This window comes from Bos mutus, chromosome 23 (genome assembly GCF_027580195.1).
Source record: "Bos mutus isolate GX-2022 chromosome 23, NWIPB_WYAK_1.1, whole genome shotgun sequence".
In the NCBI taxonomy this organism is placed as follows: Eukaryota; Metazoa; Chordata; class Mammalia; order Artiodactyla; family Bovidae; genus Bos; species Bos mutus.
This window is the reverse complement of record NC_091639.1, coordinates 15,578,973-15,600,888: the sequence shown is the minus strand read 5'-3', so window position 1 is coordinate 15,600,888 and position 21,916 is coordinate 15,578,973. Positions and strand designations below refer to the sequence as shown.

General features: G+C 41.3%; 1 protein-coding gene across 3 annotated transcripts in view; it reads right to left on the bottom strand.

Moving 5' to 3' along the window:
• CDKAL1 (CDK5 regulatory subunit associated protein 1 like 1) overlaps positions 1 to 21,916 on the bottom strand; it is a 634,266-nt gene that overhangs the window by 14,523 nt on the left and 597,827 nt on the right. For all 3 annotated transcript variants that reach the window (XM_070360762.1, XM_070360760.1, XM_070360761.1), the window contains 2 exons: positions 10,894 to 10,977; positions 7,336 to 7,500 (listed from right to left, as the gene is read on the bottom strand). In XM_070360762.1, coding sequence (XP_070216863.1) covers positions 7,336 to 7,500; positions 10,894 to 10,977 — 249 coding nt within the window. The remainder of the gene's footprint in view (positions 1 to 7,335; positions 7,501 to 10,893; positions 10,978 to 21,916) is intronic.

Sequence of the window (21,916 nt, the reverse complement as noted above, 5' to 3'; positions counted from 1 at the left end):
ACAGGTCTGAGACCCGGATTGTGAAGCAAGCTTCGTCAGGAAGTAGACAGGAGCTTGGGGCTTCTGTCTTGCTGGGGCAAGAGGGGCAGAGGCAACATCTCTTACCAGCAGCTTCTATGTGGTTTGGGTCTTGTTTCTGGAAAACTTAGCCAAGAGTCTGCTCCGCAGCCCTTCTAATTATTCTGTGAACTGCTCAGTATCCCTTTTTGGACCCCTTTCTGTTTAACTGTTTTCTGTCGTCTTTAGAGAACCCTGATCCATATATTCGCTGATCCCTCAACTCTACAAAGGTCTCCCATCTTCCAGTTTCTTCTGATCTGATGTCATCTCATTTATCACCTTATATATTACAGATTTTGTTCAAAAAGCACCTGTCTTCCTTTCCCAACTACACTTCCATCTCCTTGAGGGCAAGGATCACACCTTAGACTCCTGACCCCAAGCAGTCTGGACCTACTTTACAGACTGATCGGAGGACCACTTGATTTATCATCCAAACGAGGACCCCTCAAAGAATGAAAAAAGGCACTGTTATTAATTATACCCAGACAAACTGAGACGTGATCATACTTGGCACTGCTCACTGATGCCTGAGTAAAAAGCTCAAGACTTTTGAAAGGAAAGGAACATAGTCCAAATGAGAATACCAAAGAGCAGTCCTGGCATCTGAGATTTGGTGGGGATCACCTGTAAAACTCCCATCACCAGAGCAATGACGTCACACGGGTAGCCAGCGCACACCCACAGGACCCTTTCTCACTCCAATCCCTCCCAACAAGGGTCACAACAGAACAGCAGAGCCACCAGGAGAACATCCAGGCTCAAATCTCAAAGGCTAAGACCATATTCATTACTTCTATCTCCAATATGTAGTCCAGTGCTGGGATAATATGTTCAGTAAGTGCTAAGACATATCCTAAGAGGCCAGGCATTACCTGTGGGTTGAACGCGTGAGTCATTCAGGCTCAGGGGCCTGATTCTTTTCTCTCGCCCTGAGCCCCTCCTTGCCCTGGGAGTCTGCCCCCGCTTTTGCCTCAAGCCCCTTGCACTTGCTTCCCCGCATGTGGGCAAAGGATGCAGAGGACCCAGTCCCACCCTAGGATGCCTCTTCGTGAGCGTGCACAGCCGTGTAAAGAACACTTTTGAGTGTTCTTGCTGCTCTAATCCAGACTGGAATCATAAGTGGAGGTAACACAGGTAAGAAGCCTCAACACCCAGCACATAGCAGAGGCTCAGTAAATGGCAGCTATTGTTATTATCACTGAGGTGGAGTCAGTTCCTTGATGCATGCAATTCCCCTCACCATGCCCTGGCCACAAGCCTCAAGAGGGGGAATATTATCACGAGTGATGGCACAGTTAGTGATACAAGTGAAATGAAAGCTAATGGTTTAGCATCAGCCTGCTCTGACCACACTGTGGATGGTACTCAAACTGGTGAGTGGAAGACACAGCTAACATACGAAAGGCCTTCTGAACTGACATAATCGTATGAGTTAGGCTGTAATCCCCAATAAATTCAGCTCAAGCGCACAGAATAAAAGCTATGTATCTAGACTGTGAAACCCAAATACGCCCTAACAGATCTACAAATGAAACTAAGTAGAAGCCATAAGAACAGGAGAAATGGACTAAATATTAAACGTGCTATAGTTCTCACCGTGACACCGATTGAACATATGGGCAATGAAGAATTCAATCTTACAAGAAGTTAAAAGGGGGAAAAAAAAAAAACTAGGAAAAACTGCTTTGGGACTGGAGCCAGTATCTTGGGGGGTGGGGTGTGGAAGCAAAAATAGGAAGGAACACACCTTCATTTGCTTCTAACACGGTTAGCTGATCTGTTTGAAATTAGATCTACTTTCAAATGTTTTAACTTAATTATTAAGCCATTTCTTAACCTCGTGAATGCAGTTTTCATGCACTTTCAAATCTGGCCCAGAACTAATAGACCCTTTTACTTCAGTGGTTTTGGAAATGAACGTTAGATGGAGAGGAAAGCATTTTAACGATGCCTTTCTAAGGGTCAAAGCTCCAAAAATATAGTATAGTTTGTACATAAAACTCAGTACACCTGAACATCCTGCTGGCCCTTTGTCTGGTAATGAGGCAAACCACGCCACCCTTTAAAACTCCCGCTTCCTCTCTGCGGGCAGTCGGCTGTGTTGGTGCTGAGCTATCTGACCGCTCAAGTGAATACATTATTAGGATCAAAGTCCCGGTAGATGAGAAACAGGTGACAGCCGGGGACCCTGGGGCCGCCTTCCCTTCCCTTGTGAGAAACAGGGCAGGTCCTGGTCTCCATTCTAGAATATTCTTTAAAAGGCAGTGTAAGGAATAAGAGAAAGAAATGCCTGGCAGTAAGAACAGTCAGTGATATAAGATTGTTATGAGTCTCTCTCTGTGAATTTGTCATTCTCACTGTGTGGAGGAACCCTTAAATTGATCTGTACAAAATCAATGGCTGATGAGCACAACATTTGCAATGATACAAGACTGTGCAATTTTTACCTTCATTGCCTAAAGTGAAATGATGCTGTAGCATGTGCTGCAAATTATAATGATAATTATTATTAATTATCAGTGACCAACATTTACTGTAACAGGAGCTGACATTGATTGATTGCTGAGTCATTTCTATGGAAATTCTATGAAGTGGGTACTGTTGTTATTCCCCAATTCCAGAGGCAAGAACTAAGCTGGAAAGAGGTTGAATAAGTGTCCCAAGCTCTGTTTCTTATGGTAAATCAGGGATTCAAATGCAGATGATCAGAATACAGAATCCATGTTCTTATTCGCTACACTGTGTTGGATGGTGAAGACCAATGGAAGCAATGTACCACTTAGAACAGTAAAGACATTAAAATAAAGCCATTAAATCACTGATTTTTAAAGGAATACTTACTGCATCCCTTTATCAAATACTAACATACACACTATGCCGTGGGTATGTTGTCCACATTATCTAGTTTAATCTTCTGCAAATCACTTACCTCCATTCTACAGATGGAGAGACTTGACTGAAGAAGGTGTGCTGTACAACACTGTAGGAATTGTGGTCTGAACCCATACCTGCCAGGCTCCAAGTCTCGAGCTCTTTTCAGAGAGCCACCCTGCCTCTTCTTTCTTTAAAGTGATTCTTTACAAATACGAAGAAACTTAAAAAGAGGAACACTTTGGAATAAAACTGCTTACTTCTAAGTTTAGAATTAGGAGAGAATTGTCTTCCTTTCTCTCTTTTGCAAGGCACAAAATAGCTCTGACTTCTTGAGTATGGATCTAAGAGATGGGAGGATACAAGTGGTGTATGGTAACAGGGGCCACAGAAGAAGAAACATCAGCAGTGGATGTGGCTCGTCTTTATCAAGCAGCAGCAGTGCTCACATTCCCTGGTATTCCTAAGGTGGACTCACAGCTCGAACACCTCTTGGAACAAGGGGAAGATGGTTAACACTGTCCATTTTCTCATCCTTTTTTTCCTCTCTCTTTTTGTACCTAGTGTAAGCTCACTCTGGTATATTAAAAGTCTGGTATTACTACATTAAAATAGTAAAACTGCTTTTACAAACATCAAACACTCCTCCCCGACTTGAGCATCATTTTCCTGGAAGAGTGGGGTCTTGAATTTCAGTGTGCGTCTGTATTATCTAAACAGCCTTTGAAAAAACAGAGGACTAGGTCCCTCTCCTAGAGTTTCTAGTTCAGTTTTGGGTTGGGGCCCATGAATTTGCCTTATAACAAGTTCCCATATACTGCTGATGCTGCCAATCTGGTGACCACACTTGAGAATCACTATCATAGAAGTGAAGTTGAAGTTGCTTAGTCGTGTCCGATTCTTTGCGACCCCATCGACTGTAGCCTACCAGGCTTCTCCGTCCATGGGATTTTCCAGGCAAGAGTACTGGAGTGGGTTGGCATTTCCTTCTCCAACTATCGTAGAACACCTATGAAAATGTACATGTCCTCTGCTTTCTCCCATCTCTTCTTCATCCTAAGAACAAAGCTGCCTGACTGTGTCCACAGAAAAATGCACGATCTGTCCTTTATGTTTTTACTCCTTTGAACCCTATAGTGCTTTCCATAGGATAATAATTCATAGCTTTCTTTCTGCAATTAATTATCCTTAAAGAATACTTATTCAAAAATGTTCCCTATTTGGTTAGAGGTGGCATTTTTGGCTCCAATCTTCTCTAAAAATAATCAGACAAATTTTGTCTCTCTATCCTATTCTCTTTTCCCTCTATTCTTCTAACCAAACTGAAAAGAGGAATAGCAATAACCATTTAAAAATGTTACTATATGCTGTTTTTATTAGGATATAATTTCTTAGAGGACAGTTACCTTTTGACTCTACAGAAGCTTTCCTTTTCCACCATGCTATGGGCATTTACATAACTATCATTATTTGAAAATAACTAGGCCTTATTTCTATTAATATTTACAGAATTCAAAGTCCTGCCACAGGGTAGGCATTCAACCCGTTTTTGTCAGATGAAATATTTCAAACACTGAGTCTTAGAGACAACCGAGGTCCAGAGAACCTAAGTGATGTACAGAAGGTCACAGAGTCTATCACCACAGAGGCCAGAATCCTCTGATCCAGATCTCGTAACTCCCACCGGCCTGCGCTTTTCCCCTGGTCTGTTGTACCCCTCCCAGTTTTAAGTCCAAAGTAGCGTAGGGCTTAAGACTTAAAGAATAATCATAATATTCTCAATTAAGGAAACATATTTACTATGGGAAACACTTTTTTTTTTTTTTTTTTACAGTATTTTGATTTAGATGCTTTGGCTTTTCTAGATTTCTTTATAATGTGTGGAGGAGGAAGCATTTACTGTAGAAAAACTCAGGAAAAGCCAAGAAAATTTAAGAAGATAGAAATTCTGATGGGATTAGTTTCTTTGGCACTGAATAGATTACCCTATCAGAGAAATTCACCGCCCGCCCCCCCACAGATTATGTGCACTGCATAATCACAGCTAAATAATTAAGAACCAAAGGTCATCTTCGGAGTCTGCTGTTTCTAAAGCAGCTAGATTTAGGGGAAAGGGGAGACAACCACTTAGTAACTACTTACTATGTCCCAAGCCTAGTTTTAGGTGGTTTACATACTATTGAATGCGTTCCTTTCAACAACCCCATGAAAGAAATGATTATTCCCATTTAACAGACTAAACCAAAGCTCAGAGGAGTAAATTGACAAGTCGAGATGCAAACTCAGCTCTATCTGACCCCAGGGTCACATTTCATCCACAGAGTGAAGCTCATTTTTTCACTGAGGAGTTCCAGTACCTTTATCAGAGCTCAAAGAGCTCAAAATGTCTGAGGCAGGATTATAACCTCTATCGCCTTCCTCTAAATCCTATAAAAATGGGAGCTGTTCTCCTGTTTAATCTATTTTGGTTCATATCATCAGCAAAAACGTTTGTAACACCAGGACAAATGCTTTTTTGAAGAAGGCTTTTTGACCCCGAGTTTGGCATATCTTTAAAAGCAGACAAATAATAAAATGGAAAGCTCTGTTCATTAATTTACATGAAGTCACAAATGGTGATAAAGGGCTTGCTGGATGTTCCCCTTAACGTTAAATGCACAAATCAATATTCTGAACCCTTTGGCCTCATGCCTGAGATCAACCTATATTTCCTAGAAGGGCAGAAGGGCCAGCAGTCAAATGACCTTTATCCTCATCTCACCTAGGACTTTAGGGTCAACCCAGCCCAGAGGAGGGATTGGTCAGGGAGCTGATGACACCATTTCCCAGGCTGGAGGGAGGCAGAGGAGAATAGAACAGACTAGCCCGTGGAATTTAAATGGGGCTGCCCTCTTAGGAAGTAACATTACAGCGAAGGAACCAATGAAAGGATGCTGCTTTTCCTCACTTGTATATAATTATAATGTGATGTTTTAAAATACCAGCCATTTTGATAGGCATACATGAAGGAATTAAATCAGGCAGGGTCTTTGAAATAACAGTTTTGCCCACTGCTGCTATTTGCCATAAAATTCTTTTCACTGTGGCAATTTAAAATCAACCTTGTAAAATATACCATGAGGAAAAAGAGATTTTTTTTTTTAAGTCGCTTGCTTGAAAAATTTCTGAAGTACTACCCAAAATATCAAAAACAATAGAATTCAAATGCTGGATTTCATTGCTCCTTCCTGGTCATCCATCCAAACCCCCAAGTATGATGTATGATTTTTTTTCTAAACAACAGAAAACATTAATTTCTATGCTTATATGCTTATCAAGTTGGAGAGTTCCCTCCTGGTCAAGTGGGCTGATACACTTGGCAGGGTTTCGACAAAAGCTGGCTGACATCACTCCGCATCAGTCAGACGGCTGTGCCCACAGAGTCTTCACATGTCCTTGTCAAGCTCGTGAGAACTGTCACTCACTTTCGGATTTCAGAGACTGTCATCACAATAGGTGAGAATACAGATAATACGACCCTCTTTGTCACTACTCCTAACGTTTAATGGACGTGCCTTTGCCATTGCTTTGGGGTGGGGGTAGGGTGGGATGGGAGATAATACATCTACTAAAACAAATCTGGAGTTACACAGCCAGATAAATATCACTCATCATTTTTCTGAATGTTAAGTCAGCGCTCTACTTTTTATTTTTTTTGGAGCACTTAACAATTGTGTTGAAGAAAGGACATCAAATGATGCTTAGAAATGTGATACACATTTTCATTTCACACTCCATCAGCTTTTACAGCTGTAGCTCAATGAAATGTAGGAGAGAGCCTGGCAAACAGCCATATTTACCAAGGTATAAAATAGGGGTCAGGTTACTTTTTTATAGAAAGAAAAAAAATGTTTAATTTTCACTCCACATGACTAAAGCAGATACTCAGCTAACACCCTAGAGAAAGGCACCATAACCATATCCACTGACATGGTTTACTGCCTGTTTAACTGTAGGTAGTTTTTTTTTTTTTTTTTTTACTGTGTTATAACCATCTTCACAAAGCACGAAAATGACCCTTTTTTTCCTTACCTGCTTCCACTCAGGATCTACTGACACAGAAACATACTGATCAGATCATCTTTGCTGTTAAATCTTTCACCTGGAAATAATGGCTTCTGCCCTCTGCCTCTAGCCTAGAAGCAGAAAGAGCTTCTTCTCTCCGCAAGCAGAGAAGCAAAGCTATAGGCATCAGCAAAAATGCATCTTTCTAATTCGGATTTCAATCTGTCAGAAAGGATTAAAGCCTCATGCATATATAAAAAGGGAACTGTACAAGATAACAGAAACATGGTTGGAAATCACTGAGCTTCCATAGCTGCCTTTTACCAGCTGGGCAGAGAGGAAGGCGCTTTTACCCACCTCTGTTAAACCCGAGACTTCTCCTCTTGCTAATGGTTTGCTGATGGATGGTGTGTATACTTTCGCGTCTGAAACTGGCTGCCCCTTCATAAAATGTTTTCCTGATTCATAAATGTCCACTTCGACCATTTTCCCCATGAATGTGGGGTTCTTTGGCACTAAAACCTGAAAAAAAATGACAGAAGACTTAATTTTTAAGAAATAAAATTTTATTTTAGAACAGCTTGAGGTTTACAGAATTATTGTCCATAGCACAAAGAGCTCACACACCCCAGGTGCAATTTCCCTCTCATTAACATCTAACGCTGGTATGATACATTTGTCACAATTAATAAGCCAATATTGATGCATTGTTGTTGTTCAGTCACTAAGTTGTGTCTGACTCTTTGTGAACCCATGGATTGCAGCACGCCAGGCTTTCCTGACCTTCACGATCTCCCACAGCTTGCTCAAATGCATGGCCATTGAGTCAGTGATGCCAACCAACCATCTCATCCTCTGTCGTCCCCTTCTCCTCCTGCCCTCAATCTTTCCCAGCATGGGGGGCTTTTCCAATGAGTTGGCTCTTCGCATGAGGTGGACAAATTATTGATGTATTACTATTAACTAAAGTCTATAATTTATTCAGATTTCCTCACTTGTCCTTTAATGTCCTTTTTCTCTTTGGGGATCCCATCTTAAGTGGGCTCTATCTTCCAGATACTCAAAAATCTGGGTATCCAGCAGACAGGGAGGGCATTTCTGGGAGGGGTGGGGCCACAGACAGTGCTCACTCCTCGCAGGACGCCTGTGGTCCTAAGGCACGTGGAAGGCACAGCCAGTTACTTCTGAACAGGCCTTTGATTTCCTGCTCTCGGCTGTCCCAGGCAATGAAGAAAACTGGGACAACACCGATGAAACCCTCATACGTTTGGAACCTTGCAAGTTCACTGTCAGAGCCATGATTTAAACAGCCCCTTTAAATTAAGGCCTGAATATTTGGGTGCGTGTGTGTGTGTGTGAGTGTGCACATGCCTGTTGTTTTGGGGGAAGAAGAAGAACATTTCACAATTCCCTTTTCCATAGTTCAAACCTTGGTGTTTGGAGCTAAATGACTTCTTCAACTGATGGTTTCCATCATTTCTTTCGCTCTGTTATAAAATGCATGTTATTTGCTAGTTCTGCGTCCACATAGAGCCAGCTCCTCTGAAGGGTACTTTGGCTGGCTCATAGGAAACTGTCAGATGGTCTCTTTCCACTAAAGATTACAGATCAAAATACTTGTTTACCTCCAGCAAATGTTTCTCCTCTTCTGGGACTTACACGTAGCCTGTATGTATTCTGTTCTCCCTCACACTTCTATTTCAGAACTGGAGCTACCTGCCAATCTTTTCAACTCAGAATCCAAAATAAACAGCCTAATTCTGATCCAGCAGTCTACTCTGATATCTAGATACAATCTTCACTTCTGGAGGTCATCTTTTGTAGAAAAATAATTCCTATGAAATCTTCGATAGGCTTGGTTGTAGAGACACACACACACACACAAAAAAAGTCAGATGAGAGCCAGAAATTCCATAGCCAGTTTCTCCGAGAGGCTAAATTGGATCTTGGTGTTTCTGAGTTTGATTTTTTATGACCATTGAGTACACTGCTTCATCAAAGTATAGGAAAAAGGTCACCTGGGTGGTGGATTACTCATGGCAAGCAAATGAACTAAGAGAGCCTTAGTGTCAGGATATGAAAGCCCTTTTAAATCAGTTTTTATAAAATAAGAAAATCTCTAGAGTAAACTGTCCCTGGGAGATCTGGTAGTATTCTGGGGGAAAATAACTCTCCTTGATCTGCTGCCTTGATCTGAATGAAGGGCTCAGTGTTTTTTCCCTCTCCGGTTTTAATAATTGGAAAAAGCTCTACTGCTTTAAATTGGAGGAAACAGCTAATGAGGCATGCCATCGCCTTTAAAATGAAGGGGGAAAAAAAGTTCCCTGCTGAGGCAAAAACCCAGATGGCAAGAGAAAGAAGAGGAAAGAGGCTACCAAAATATAATCCAGCTCCTCCAGAGAGCTGAGCAGAAGGCTGACCTGAAGAGGAAGAGGGTTCTCTGGAGTCATTTACTGAGACGGAAAATGGGGACTCTCAGCTCAAACACGGAGAGCTGGGATCAGTCCTCAACTGGCTGGCTCAAAGGTAAAGAATCTGACTGCAATGCAGGAGACCCAGGTTCAATCCCTGGGTCGGGAAGATCCTCTGGAGGAGAAATGGCAACCTATTCCAGCATTCTTGCCTGGAGAATTCCATGGGCAGAGGAGCCTGGCGGGCTACAGTTCATGGGGTCACAAAGAGTCAGACGCAACTTACCAACTAAACAACCACCACCACCTCAAATGTAGTCTCTACTGGGGCCTAAACAGGGCATGTTCAGCCTGGGCCTTGTAAGGCTCTCCCCCGTTCCCTGAGGACCCGGTGCCCAGCGTGAGATGAGTCCACATGGAACACCCATGCTGGAGCCCCCCTCCCACTCCTGCTTCCCTGCTTCTAACACAGGTGGTCAGCCTCCCTTGCTCATCCCTTACCAGGGTGGCCCATACTGGCCTGAAGAGCCTTCCCAGGCCACAATCCACAGAAAAAAAGTTCACTTCTCATTTGATGAGAGAAGAACAAAAAAGTAGGAAAACCCGCCTGATATTAAGAAAATACGATCCAGGAATGACCCAAGGAATCCCTCTGCCCCTAGGAGCGTCTGTAACCCAGAGGGGCCTATGGCACCTCCTCCTTGGCCCTTCCCAGGGCCAATGGCCCCTGAAGGAGGCACTGTCTGCTTTAGTCATTTTTGAACTGCTTCACTGCCTGGGGAAGTGCAACCCCAAACACTGAACTAGAAGTCTGGCTGCTGGTGCAGCAAAGCACGCTGCCTTAGAAGGGCAGGGACTGGGGAGCCCCTTCAGCTGGGCCTCGAAGAAAACTCTCCACGTGAAGCTAGTGTGATCCTCACTCTGGTCTCCAAAGTTGTTCACACAATGTGAGCTGAATCCAAGGAACTCTTTTCCTTTTGCCCTCAGCACTTTTCATTATGATGGAAGTTCTTTTTTTTTAAAAAAGGCAATACAAAAAAAATAAAACTCTGAAACTAAAAAAGCCAACCAACAGACAAACAACCAAAAGCCTGTTAGAGCGCTGAGACAGGGAGAGGAAGTCCCCGCCCTTCCAGGCCGATGTCGCCGGTGCAGACATCCTTCCTGTCCCCTGGACAGAACTTTTCCCTCCACGGTGCCAGGCTGTGGGAGGCTGGGGCAGTCAGAACTGCCTGTTTCAAACTCCCCAACGCCAAAGGCTGCTCCCATCAAAGACGAATGAGGACTAAAACAGACTTACTCCTTTGGATAGAATGTTTTGTAGATCCACAAAGATAAGCCCCACGTTAGCTTGGCTGGCTTGATGCTATAAAATAGCCTTCCTGCCACAAGATGCTATCAATACGAATCTCTGCTACTTTATGTCTCTTTTGCTTAAATTGATTTACTTTCAGAACTCTTTCTCATTTTGGAGAAATCCTGAGAGTGTGGGAGTGTCTCTTACCTGCTCGTAGAATCGATTGTGCGCAACATAAAACTTGGAATCAAAAGATTCTTCCGTGACTAACACTTGTTGTCTCTGACCAATCTGTGGAAAGAGGGGAGAAAAAAAAATAGGAGCCATCAGGCAGATGTCTGAGAATCCAAAATAAACACCAACCCAAAGAGTTATGGACCAGCAAGTCATGTCTTTTTAAATTGTTTTTTTAAGATTTTTTTTTAATGTGGACCATTTTTAAAGTCTTTGTTGAATTTATTACAATATTGCTTCTATTTTATGTGTTGGTTTTCTGGCTGTGAGGGATGTGAGATCTCAGCTCCTCGATCAGGGATGGAACCCACACCCCGTGCACTGAAGATGAAGTCCTAACCACTGGATCACTGGGGAAGTCCCAAGTCGTGTCTTCTTGAATTTAAAGTAGATCTAAATTGCTAGCTACTTAACAGCCAATACAAGAATCACGGATTCAAATTTCCAGAAAGGCATTATTATTTATGTAGTAATATAAAATTTGGGTAGAAAAAAATCTTATTGTCTTAGAGAACTATGAAGCAAAACTTGATCTTATGTCTTCCTTCAACAGAAGTTAGATAATTAAGGCTTCTGAGACATACAAAAATCTTCTAAATATCACTTTGTTTCTTGAAACAAAGTTGCAAAACAAGCCAGAACAAGCTGCTTCTAATCCAAATTCATGAAAATATTTTGGCAATATGAGAGACTGGTAATAAACATTAATTTGAGTTATGAGGGATGTAACACTAAAGAAAACACCTCAAAAACTAGTCATTAAGTCTCTGCACCTAAACATTTCATACACTGCATGCAATTCTGAAATTATTGATTAATTCAGTTATTTGCTTAATATACACATTTTCTCTCTCACGGGCAACTGTCTCTTTTTTTTTTGCTGCAGCTGTGACTGCATATTAATTTTATTTTTTTAAGAGACTATTCTCTACAGGATCTGTATTTATGATTTAAGCATGGATTTTTAATAACCAATAAGTTAAATTAGCCAAAATGTTGGTTAAAGCAATGTGACCATTCTAAATTATTCTACCATTTCCAAGTTTATTCCACTGTGAAATGCAACATTTAAAGTATCAGTTATTTATTTTTTTTAAACAAGGTTGTCAAAATGGCTGATGAGGCAAACCAGCTATATTAGATGATTATGCCTAGAATCATTTTTGCCATTGCTCCTTGATAAATACAACCCTCCATGTTAAAGTACGTTGGCAAGATTTTTTTGAACAAAATCCCTTTTCTCTTATGTAGGGACTTGTCACCATGTTCAGGCAGTTACCACTTAGGAAACATAAACACAGCTGCACTAAATAGACCACCTAACAATTACAAAGAAAAAACTGAAAACACCAAACTCCTCTCTCCATTATACAATGCCAATACCTAAATACACTATAATTTGCTCTTTTTTTTTTTTTAACTCTATCATTCAAATATAGCCACTTAGTAAAGTCTTCAAGATGACACATCACAGACTGATGTAGTTCACTCCTTGAAAACCAGTGAAAGTTCCTGCAACATTAATCTCTTTTAAAAATCAAGTTACAACAAAAGGAAGTTCTCCTAACTTCTACTTTGAGCTTTAATGGCCCTGTTTATTAAAAACAAAAAACAAAAAACAAACAAACAAAAAAACCTGATGAATACTGGGTTTCACTGAAGTATATTCTTCTGGAAGGAAACTTAGAATGTTTGCACACATTTCACAGTGTGAGTTGCTTATGACTTAGGATAAGTATCTGTCAATGGTTCTTAAGGAAATCTGCAATTACACTTCATCTAACATTAAGTTTTCAGGAAATTAACAACAATACGAGACTGCAGAGCCACCAAAAACGAATGCTGAGACTTTCCTCTTGTTAGAATTAATGTGGATGTTTGCAGTTATCACTTTGGGGGTTATTCTATTTTATCTGGAGAGACTAACCATGACAGTAATTCACACACATAGTTAGAAAAACTTGCTATGTTTATACAGCACAGGGCAGGGCATTTGGTCAACCATTAGAGAACAATTTGTATGGAGTATTTAACTATTTGCCAATGGGATTCAGGAAAATTGCGATGGGCAGTCATTTACAGTGGCAAACACCTCTCCAGTCACCCTTTTGGTCCCTTCAGCCATCGATTTTGTCTCATTGGCTCTTTAAGTTCCCCAGAAACTACTGAGCAAAAATGAGCATGAGCAACCTAGGACTTTGACCAAAAATTGATGCCATCTATCCCCACCCCCTGAAACCGCCATCCCCGCCACACACACAAAAAATAATAAATGCTCTAATGTAGTATTTTTTAAAGAATGAACTGAACATCAAATATGACTTTTAAGAGAATCAACGGTTTCAAATAACCTTAAAAACAACAACAAAGTTAAAGAAGTGTGTAGAGGGGGGACTGGAAAAGGCAATGGCACCCCACTCCAGTACTCTTGCCTGTAAAATCCCATGGAAGGAGGAGCCTGGTAGGCTGCAGTTCATGGGGTCACTAGAGTCGGACACGACTGAGCGACTTCACTTTCACTTTTCACTTTTATGCATTGGAGAAGGAAATGGCAACCCACTCCAGTGTTCTTGCCTGGAGAATCCCAGGGATGGCGGAGCCTGGTGGGCTGCTGTCTATGGGGTCGCACAGAGTTGGACACTACTGAGGTGACTTAGCAGCAGTAGAGGGGGGATTGAGCTGGAATTCTGGAAGAGGCAACATTGCCTTGGTGACAATAAGGAAACTTACAGTCCAAACGTGTAAGTCTTAAATCTTTTTTTTAAATGAGCCATCTCCCTATTTTCCAACCGCTTTCTCCCCAACTCTACGTGACAACTCTGTGTGGTTAAAGATCACATAACAAGATTTAGGGTGTAGTCAGTTGCTCAGTTGTGTCCAACTCTTTGCGACCCAAAGGACCGAGGCCTGGCAAGTTCCTCTGTCCATGGGATTTCCCAGGCAAGAATACTGAAGTGGGTTGCCATTTCCTTCTCCAGGGCATCTTCCCAATCCAGGGATCAAACCCAGGTCTCCTACATTGCAGGTGGATTCTTTATTGCCTGAGCTATCACGGTACTAGATTTAGGGTAATCATCCTAATTTGACTTAGAATGCCTCTACTGCCCAGCAAGGCAGTCTTGGTCTCAGAGGAAGAAGCAGGGCTTCAGGAGCAAAAGGGCAAGACTACAGATACCCTTAGGTCCCTAGGACTACCATCACTCAGCTCTCAAATATACTAAAGGCAGAGGGATCCCCCAGGAGAGGGATCAGCCTGTCTTACAGAAGGATAGGTGTATACAGAATCTTCACTGAGATTCTGCAGCATCTACTCTCTGCTGACGTTCTGAGATTCTGTGAAAAGGAGGCTTCTTCCCTGGCTTCTCACCCTTGCTGACAGAACCTCCCCAGCAACTGGAATCTCTGACAGGAATGCAAGGCTACGTCACTGGCTTTGAGACAAGCCCCTCGCAGAGGAAGTTAACAGAATGACTGCTTGTGTAATTTAAAAAATGAACAAACTCCTGAGTTTACAGAAAATATATACAGGTACACACACACGCCCATAGAGAGAGAAAGAGAATACAAAGGAGGCTGAAGATACTGGTTTCAATGCCCTCTGTGACTGGCAGCACAATATGGCTACTCAGCAGGAACGATGAAGACGCAAGTGGAACTGTAAACCCACAGAAGGATCCAGAGGATGACTCCCAGATAACCGGAACTTTCAAGGACAGGATGGAAGGGGAAAGTGATGGAGGGAGAAGGAAGGGTCAGAAGCAGGAACGCACAGTTTCAGCAGAACCCTGGGGAGAGGAAGAAGGGTTATTCAAAGACATCAAATGCCACATGTTTGAACTGGAGAGTGGGGCGAGAGGACACAGGTCTGAGTAGATTATTTTTAAGATAAAAGAAATTTGGCTACATTTTGGGCCTTTGATTTCCTTACAGGAAAAAAATGAGAGTTTGGTAGAAGTAACAATGGAGGTGGCGAGGCAAGCAGACTGAAGAGGAAGTGGATTCTGATTTTTAGAGGACCTTTCAGGTCCAAAATTCTAAGTCATCATTCATGGTAGATTTGATCTGCTGACAAGGTTTCAGATGAAGGAAATTTGTACTCTGAATCCAGGCTGTCCCTTTTCTCCCAGTAAATGTGTGCTTAGAGCCCTCTGCAAACTATAGCCACTTTCTTGCTGCCCTGAAAGGAACAACTTGATTTTAATACCCACCAAAGAAACATTGACAGAGTCTCTCATAAAGCTATCCAGTGACCTGCACCTGAAGAATCCTGTTAAAATCTTCCCAACAAAGTTCTTTTTAAAATAATCTCTTTGCCTTTTGATTTGCTTTACAGGTACATAATCTATAGCTGATTTATAAAATGCTTCTTTAATTTCTAAAGCATTTTAGAGTTTAAGAAGTTGGGTTGGGAATATAGTCTCTTGCACTTTTCACTTTCCATTTACAAAGTCTGACCTTCAGGACATGCGTCAGAACTTTTCAAAGTGGTTGTCAGACCTGGCACCTGCTGTAAGCAGACAAATGTACTCTGTAATTTATTCATCAGATGTCAGTGAAGACAGTGGCTTTTCCTATGACATGCACAACTTCTTTCAGTCCATGTGAACCTGACTTCAAAATTACATTTTAAGAGAAATGAACTGCAGAAATGTTGCAGGGAGGAAGCCAATTCTGACTCCATGTTGGAAACTTTCGTTGACTTGCTTTTTTTTGCTTTTATCATTATAATCAATACTCCATGGCTTATTATTACTGATACTCCATGGCTCGCCTGGGGGACCCTGCCCTCTGCTTGACTGTAAACTGAAGTGCCTTTGTTCAGCTCATGGAGAGAGAGTTTGTCCCTGTCCACCTGTGAAGAGAAGAGATTAACACACCCCTTCCAACAGCTGGCCATTCCCTTGGAGATGTCTGGCAAGATGGAAGACCCTTTCACTTGACTTTCTCACTGCCTCTTCCTCTCTGTTCTGCCTTTTGACTTTAGCTCCTCATTGTTTCTTTCTCTCTGATCTATTAAAGAATCTGGCATCCAGACCCCAATAAAATGGTTATTTTGAGGTGCTAGCCTGCCAGCTTGTCGGTCTGCCCGCTCCCCGATTAAAGTCTCTTTCTTGCCTCAACACCTCGTCTCTGGGATTCAGTGGAGCCTGCTGTAACAGAAACAGTCCTATGAAACCATCCCTCCGTTTCACAGATGGGGTCACTGAAGGTACAGAACAAGCCCATGGGATCCTGCATGATCTGCTAATCTCACAGAGCTGATGGGAACCATGGTCCCTGCTATGAAGGCGGGAGGTGCAGGCGGGGTAGAACTTTCCAGGCTTTGTTGGAAAGACGTGGAAAAAAAAAAAAAAAAAAAAAAAGCGCGTCTGCTTTTTTTTTTCCAAACACAAAGGCAGAAAATAAAGACTGCATTCCCTTGAATAGACAAAGAAGCTCAGAACCTGAAAGGGGCTTAGCAAACTCTGATTTCACAGAGAGGAGACTGAGGTTCAGCAGAATGCACTGATCTGTTCAGTGGCCGAGAGAAGTCTTGGAAGCATCCTTGCTACTTGATGTCTCCTATGGAATTCCTAGCCGCAGAAAACGTACAACATCAGGGCTCTAATTCTGGAGTGTGCGGCTTTTCCTTGAGCAGAGAAACATCTGTGACAGACAAAAAGCAGTAAAGCAGTGGCTTTTTTTTTTTTTTTAATTCAATTTGGGGGCAGATTTTTCAGTCCGTTATATAATCAGCTGGCTGTGTTATTTGTGTCACATCTATGCTTCAAATTTTCCCAAGTGCCTTAAGTGGTGAGAAACATCAGTTCTAGCCATATGGGCAGATAACACACAGAAAACACACACTAGCATGAAAAAAGCAGTGGTTTCCAACAGAATTGGGTTGCTGAATGAATGCTCATTCAAGTACATTCTATTTCTCCACGGGTCCTAAAACAAACAACATTCTGCACGGCTATTTCAGGATGTAAAGAGAGAAGCTAAAAAGAATTGCTTCAAGACAGGCAGATAATACTGAAATTTAACAAAGACATTAAGAGTACTTGGGTTTTTACCTTTAACCCAGTAAGAACTGTGACTTGTATAAGTATTCTCTGAACTAGAAGAAGCAGAGTTTCTTTTAAGTCCATAATGTGGCTTTAAAATATAAACTTTATGTAAATTTTACTTTTTTTCAACTTTTTTTTCACTCTTCTCACTTTTGTTTTACTTAAACAGAAAACCTTACGTGTGGCTTTGGAAAATAATTGCAATTCAGTTTCTACTCATAAAGGGTCAGGTTACAGAGATTTCAACAATTCAATATAACTGCTCAGAGTACCCAAAAACATTCATAAAGGACAGAAAGGACAGATGTATATTAGACTTGTGTAAGAGAAATATTTATTTCTTGAAAACAGTTACAAGAAGGTAGAGGAATTATTTTGCTTCCTCTGAAAAGTTTCTAGCAATTAATTTTTCTGTCCAGTTGCCTTAGGTGGAGAAATGGAGATTAAAACACATGTATCAAAAGCTCTAATTATTTACTGCACATTTCTAATAAACCTGAATTTTATCTCTGCTTATCCTATACAATATTTTGACATGCTACTTTTGCAGCTAAGTTTTTTTTTTTTTTTTTTTAATTGTAGATAATAAAATACAATTTTTCTACCTGACTGGTTTCTGAATGCATGACTCTGGGAAATGTCAAATGTCTTTCTTTAGCTCCAGTCAAATTAGTTTTTTTTTCCCCCTAAGCTGCCTGGAACATGTTAAACACAAGGCTGTGACCTTAAACTCTGAAATAATATTTCTAGTGTCTGTGCAAAAGCCTGCCCTCACATACACCTTTAGACTAATTACTGCAGTGTAATGTTGCCAGTGAACCACTGTAATTACACTTGGAGAAAAGTATGGTCTTGTTCTTTCCTAGCTAATGAAAATGATAACCTTTCCATTTTGATTCATCATTCACAACAGGCAGAGCATGCGATGCTGGGTCTCCAGGGTATACAGTAATTTTCCTGACTGTTTATGCACACTTCTGTTTTCTGGCCCTGCAGAAGCTGGAATTAAAGAAGCAGGCATACTTAAGCTAAAAACAGTCAACAGTAATAATAGCAATAACATTAAAATTTAATATCATCCTTATCCACAACGCCATTCTATAACGAAACAGGGCCGTGACACAGGAATGTGTGTCAAAATGATGATAGCACAGAAAACAAGTAATGAGCCTCTAAGTCCAGCATATTGGAAACGCCTGCCATCAGTTACTGGTCTACTTAAGGGTTCCCGAGAGACGACGGAGGACAGTTGACTGTGAAAGGGGCTGGACTTGGATCCGACTCTTAAACAATGATGGGAAATACATTGTTAGATTTTTTTTAAATACTATCCTCTGTGTGAAAAAAACACATATTAGCTAGCTATTCTTATTATTAGAATTAAGTGTGTTCAAAGGGAAAGAACGCTCCTTTAATGTAGAATATCCATACCTCTAAAGTGTTTATTTATCTAGTAATTGCCATGAGCATCTTAGTGTCTCTATTAGTCCTTCCTCACATTTCATAAATAACCTAAACACACACAAAAAACAATCTGGCTTGTTCAAAGTCCTTCCTCCCAAAACAGTGATGAAAGTTACAAAGACCAAGGTGGTTCTGCTGAATTGAATCAGAAAATGAAATTTCTTCTAACAACAGCCCTTGTATTTCTGTCTTCAGTTGCTGGCTGATTTTCTTTTAGCTATGTGCACATCCCAGTAAGAAAAAGGCAACCAAAGGGGTCTCTTCCCAGGTGGAGGCAATTTCATTCCAAACAAAGGTTTTTTTCCTTCTGTTGGTTGATCAGTTCTGTCCAGTTGGTTGAGTCAGCTCAGTCATGTCTGACTCTTTGTGACCCCATGGACTGCAGCATGCCAGGCCTGCCTGTCCATCACCAACTCCTGGAGCTCACCCAAACTCATGTCCATAGTGTTGGTGATGCCATCCAACCATCTTATTCTCTGTTGTCCCCTTCTCCTCTCGCCTTCAATCTTTCCCAGCATCAGGATCTTTTCTAATGAGTCAGTTCTTCATATCAGGTGGCCAAAGTATTGGAGTTAGCCAACAATAATCAGTATAGTAACAGTGCTTTATTGATACAGTAATTCTCAATAGCAAATAGTTACATGACAAATGTTGACCTGATTCCTTGGCTGCATTAGAAATCTGTACCTCAGTGCTGACTGAACTTCCAATTTGAAAACCAGTCAAGTTTTATTTATCTGCCTGGAGATTTTTGGTAATCTAGAACATTCTGAGGTATTATCTGCAATGCTTTTATGGAATTATTTTAATTGTGATAAGAATATACAACATGACATCTGTTCTCTTAACAAACCCAAATAGCCTTTCCTTATCACGTATTTGGCACAAGTACATTACACGTATTTTTTCCCAAACTAGGCAAGCTCTACAATTTAAAAACTCTACATTTAAAAACTATCAAAAGTGCTAAAACCAGATGTTGCCAGTAAAATCTATTTATGATGTCTTATTAATGGGATGACCAAGCGGGGCCAACATGGGACATGTATGTGGAACCCTTTTTTATTAAGATTTAAGTTCTAAGATTGAACAAATTATCTCCATTTGCTTCTGCCTTCCCAATCTTTTCCCACTGGTCCCTATCAACCATTGCTCAGCATGTCTGGGCCATTGTTCTTTGACGAGCTTTTCACTTAAGTGCAAAGGTGACCATACTTATATCTTAGAACTGTTGAACAGATTACCTCCTTGGAAAGCATCTTTAGAATTTTTGCTTCACTGGTAACACAATAAATAATTCAGATTACAAAAAGAAAGGGAAGTAGGCAGCTGAGTTTTAGAGAGAGATTTAATGTTAACATATAACTCATCAAGTTTATCTGTAACTTTAAAATTGGATTTTATCCTGACAGGTGCTTTTAGGCCATGTGGTAAATTAAAGAAGTAATCTGAAACTGTACCACCCAGTACTGTGGCCGCCAGCCACAGGTGGCTGTGGAGCACCTGAATGTGGCAAACCCTTAGTGAGATATGCTGGAAAACACACACCAGGACAAAAAACTTAGCAGATCTCAAAAATTTAATGTAACTAAAAGAGTGTGCAAACTAGCTTATTAACTTTACATTGTTTACAGGTTGAAGTTGTTAACTGATGAACAGAAACCTCAATTAAATTAGTCAAGAGGCTGGAAGGGGAAGCTCTGTGTTTTAGGAGGACTGTACCACCCAAGAGTAAAGAAGACTTCCTCGGCTTTCCTGGCAAGAGCTCAACCAACATGAGACTGAAACAACGCAGCCAAAAACCAGTTCCAGTAGTGCTCTGAACTCAGTTCCTCCAGGGAACCCTTGGCTTCTCATAGCCCTCCGACTTCTTTTGCCTCCTTTCAAAGAGTTCTCTTCTCTGTGCTCTGTGGAGCCTTGCATGTGGCTCCATGGATGCGGCTTCCCAGTGGTGCGGTGCTAAAGAATCCACCTGCCAATACAGGAGACCTAGGTTTTGATCCCCTGGGTCAGGAAGATCTCCTGGAGGAGGAAATGGCAACAACCCACTCCAGTATGCTTCCCTGGAAATCCCTTGGACAGAGGAGCCTGGAGGGCTACAGTGACAAAGAGTTGGACACAACTGAGTGACTAAGTACCCACACGTGCACCAAGGTGGTAGGCACCAAACTTGCCATTCTTTGTTGATCTGTAATAAATCTATTTTTTTTTTTTTTGAAACAAATGGCAGTCTTTATTTGTTGTATGGCAACGAAATAATGATTCTGATATGCTGAGTTAAATAAAATATTAAAATTTATTTCACCTGTTTTTTATTTTTTTGTGTAACTACTAGAGAATTTAAAATAACATCTGTGATTCATTTCCATTGGATAGTGCTGTTCTAAAACATTATTATGTGATCTTTAAAAATTTAACAGAAATTCCCCCTTTCACTATTTTAAGGACCAGATTGATTAATTTTTTCCCCTTTAACTCACCCCAAACACCCTTATTTGGACTAATTATGTAAACGAAATGCATTAATTTTAGGAAAGAATACCTGCTGCTGCTGCTGCTGCTGCTAAGTCGCTCCAGTCATGTCTGACTCTGTGTGACCCCGTAGACGGCAGCCCACCAGGCTCCCCTGTCCCTGGGATTCTCCAGGCAAGAACACTGGAGTGGGTTGCCATTTCCTTCTCCTACATATCTATAAATTGTTAAAGGCAGAGATTTCAAACTACTAAATTTCTCTTTTTGACCTTTAAATTAATCTTGTTTCCATTTTTTTCTGGTCAACCCTAGCCTCTCCAAAAGCCTAAGGCATGATCAATTTGCTTGTTGTTTTCCAGGTAATCCAGGCAACCAAAGAAAGGCCGTCTAAAATTTCCAATCTGTCACTTCCCATTCTGTGTGGCTGCAAGAGCAACCATCTAAAGAACAATGATGTTTGGCAGAAATAGACCATTCTCAAATTCATTTTTTAAAAAGCCAAAATGAACATCCAAAATACCTACCGCCTTTGGTGAGATCAATCTTTTGTTAGCAACCCTATTACCAAAGAACTCAGCATAGATGTGAGCAATAAATAACGCGTGCAGCGCACCCACCATCTTTCAACCATTTGCCAGTCAGGATGGAGGCAGAGGAAGCAGAAAGGATTAAGCAGAAATCAAAGACAGCCAAGCTCTAATGGTGTCTAATTAACATAACAAAAGACACAGCTCCAATCTTTCAGCAGTGGGCAATACATCTCATTAAAGAAGACTGAATAACAATTATTCTCTCTTGCGCCCTCCCAGCCCCACCCGCTCCGGGCTTCTTGGCTTAGCTCAGGGAGACCCTGAGAGCTGGGCTGGAGAGCTTCTGCCTTCTCGGCCAGGCATTATGGCTGCAGGCAAAGAGGCCACTTGTACTGCTGTGCACCTGCATCTCAATGCTCTATTCTGCTTTCCTCTTCTGCTGTGAAAATGTAGCTTCTTCAAGCACATGGCAAGTCCTAC